The sequence below is a fragment of the Merops nubicus genome, unplaced genomic scaffold, assembly GCF_000691845.1.
Source record: "Merops nubicus isolate BGI_N331 unplaced genomic scaffold, ASM69184v1 scaffold34849, whole genome shotgun sequence".
Lineage (NCBI taxonomy): Eukaryota > Metazoa > Chordata > Aves > Coraciiformes > Meropidae > Merops > Merops nubicus.
This window is the reverse complement of record NW_008629651.1, coordinates 1,336-3,168: the sequence shown is the minus strand read 5'-3', so window position 1 is coordinate 3,168 and position 1,833 is coordinate 1,336. Positions and strand designations below refer to the sequence as shown.

The window sequence follows — 1,833 nt, the reverse complement described above, 5'->3', positions numbered from 1 at the left end:
ATGTTTCAACTGACAACTGTAAACTTGATATTAAAATGTCAAGTGTACTATGCCTTCTATAAATACTTGAAGATGTTTAAAAGCTAGATATCCCCAAATGCCCGTTTTAGGGCTGTAAAACATACAGAAAGTCTCCTCATGTGTTAGTCCACACTACATTTTTCAGTCATCATTAATTCAAAAACACATGCCTATCAAAATAGAAAAAAAAGTGCAAAGCTTCAGAGACAATTTTATGCCTCCATCTCTATCCCAATCTTGCATTAAATCCACCCGCCGGAGGCACTGTCAGAGGTTCCAGGATCCACAGGCATCTCTCCTTGCACTGGCAAGCCACCCGCCGGGACGCGTTCTCCCCGTGTCCCAGGGGCACTCTGCACGCTGTGGTTTCCTCTTGATCCAGCCCCACGCTGTGTGTCCAGCAGGAACAGCTGCCTGGGCTCTCCCGTCGTTAAGGCTGATGGTCTCCTTGGTTATTAACATGGATAACATTCCCTGGATTCATCCCATCCCCTAGCTGCTTCTGATGCGGCGCTGGTGTGGTGAGCGAGTGGGAGGACCCCATGGCCAAATGGTGGCTGACATCTGCTTTCACCAGAACCTCATAATACAGGAGGTAGAACACGGGGGTCACTATGCCGATCACCAGCATGATCACCACAGCTGTCCACCACCCGATGCCCCAGTCTGCCCCGTAGTACGGGTCCTTGCACTTCTGAGCCTTGCCATCCGTTTCAAAGCAGATCTGCTGGGCTGCCAGTGCAGAGACAACTTCATTGAGGTTCTCTCTCTTTGTGTCGTTGCACTTCACTATTTCTTCGATATCTCGGTCCACTTCTTCTAAGAAGCTGCCAGCAGTTTCACTAGCTGAAAATTTATCAGGAGGTGCCGTCTCCTGTGCTTCTGGGGAGCAGTGAGCAGGCCGAAGGACTGGTCTCACTTTTGGAGAGACATGTGTCTCGGTCAGCACACTGAACTTCTTCACTGGAATTCTGACAGACCTCAGGGCGAAGAAGTCCTGGTCATTGATGAGATTGTTAACTCTCTTGATATCTGCAACCTGGAAACACAAACAACGGTTTAAACCTCAAAGCCCCACACCAAAACTCTTCAGGAGCATTACAGCCTTGAGAAACACAATGGTTCTGTAATGATTCCAGTGCCTTTTTTTTTTTATTTTAACCAATTTCCATAATGGTGCCATTACCTTTTTTATTTTTATTTTAACCAATACGCATTCAAGCAGGACAAAGTGAGAGAGGTCAAAGACCAAATCTTAAAACAATGTTAGAGAAAGAAAGTAATTACAAGCTAACCAACCTCTTCAGTTATTTCACACAAACATTCCCTTACTATGCAACTTCTGGTGGCAACTATCTGTGGAATGAGTGGGACTTCACCTCAGCGTTCTCCAACGCAGTAAATTACTCTGAGCTCCTAATGAAAGTGAACACTTCTGAGTGAGGAATATTAAAAATTCCAAGCTTGCAGTTCATCAAGCCACAGCTGTAGTCTGGACACTCCAAGACAGCTCACTGCTTTCCTTATTCTCCCTCAAAATGAACCTCATTGTGTTCTTAGGAAGCTCAGATTTTATGTCTAACGTGAGATTCTGTAAGGATTTAAGTGCCCTTGGAGAATTAGCACCTTGATTCTGAGGTGGTCACTTCAACATGGAGGGCACAGGCACAAACCTCACCATAATGAAGTACCTAAAAACAGGCACTTTTCTGCAGGAGCTGGTAAAGGAACCCGAGCTCAGGTCCTTCCTGCCCTCACAGGGAGGACACCCACCCCAGGAGAAGTCACAGGCAGAGCACAGGCCAGTCAAGT

General features: G+C 46.3%; 1 protein-coding gene across 1 annotated transcript; it reads right to left on the bottom strand.

The window, feature by feature from the left end:
• Nucleotides 1-451: 451 nt before the first annotated feature.
• On the bottom strand, nt 452-1,060 carry LYSMD3 (LysM, putative peptidoglycan-binding, domain containing 3; the record flags this gene model as incomplete). Its single annotated transcript, XM_008947030.1, has 1 exon — nt 452-1,060. A coding segment is annotated over one exon (609 nt), but the record flags the coding sequence as incomplete, so codon positions are not given.
• Nucleotides 1,061-1,833: the final 773 nt, after the last annotated feature.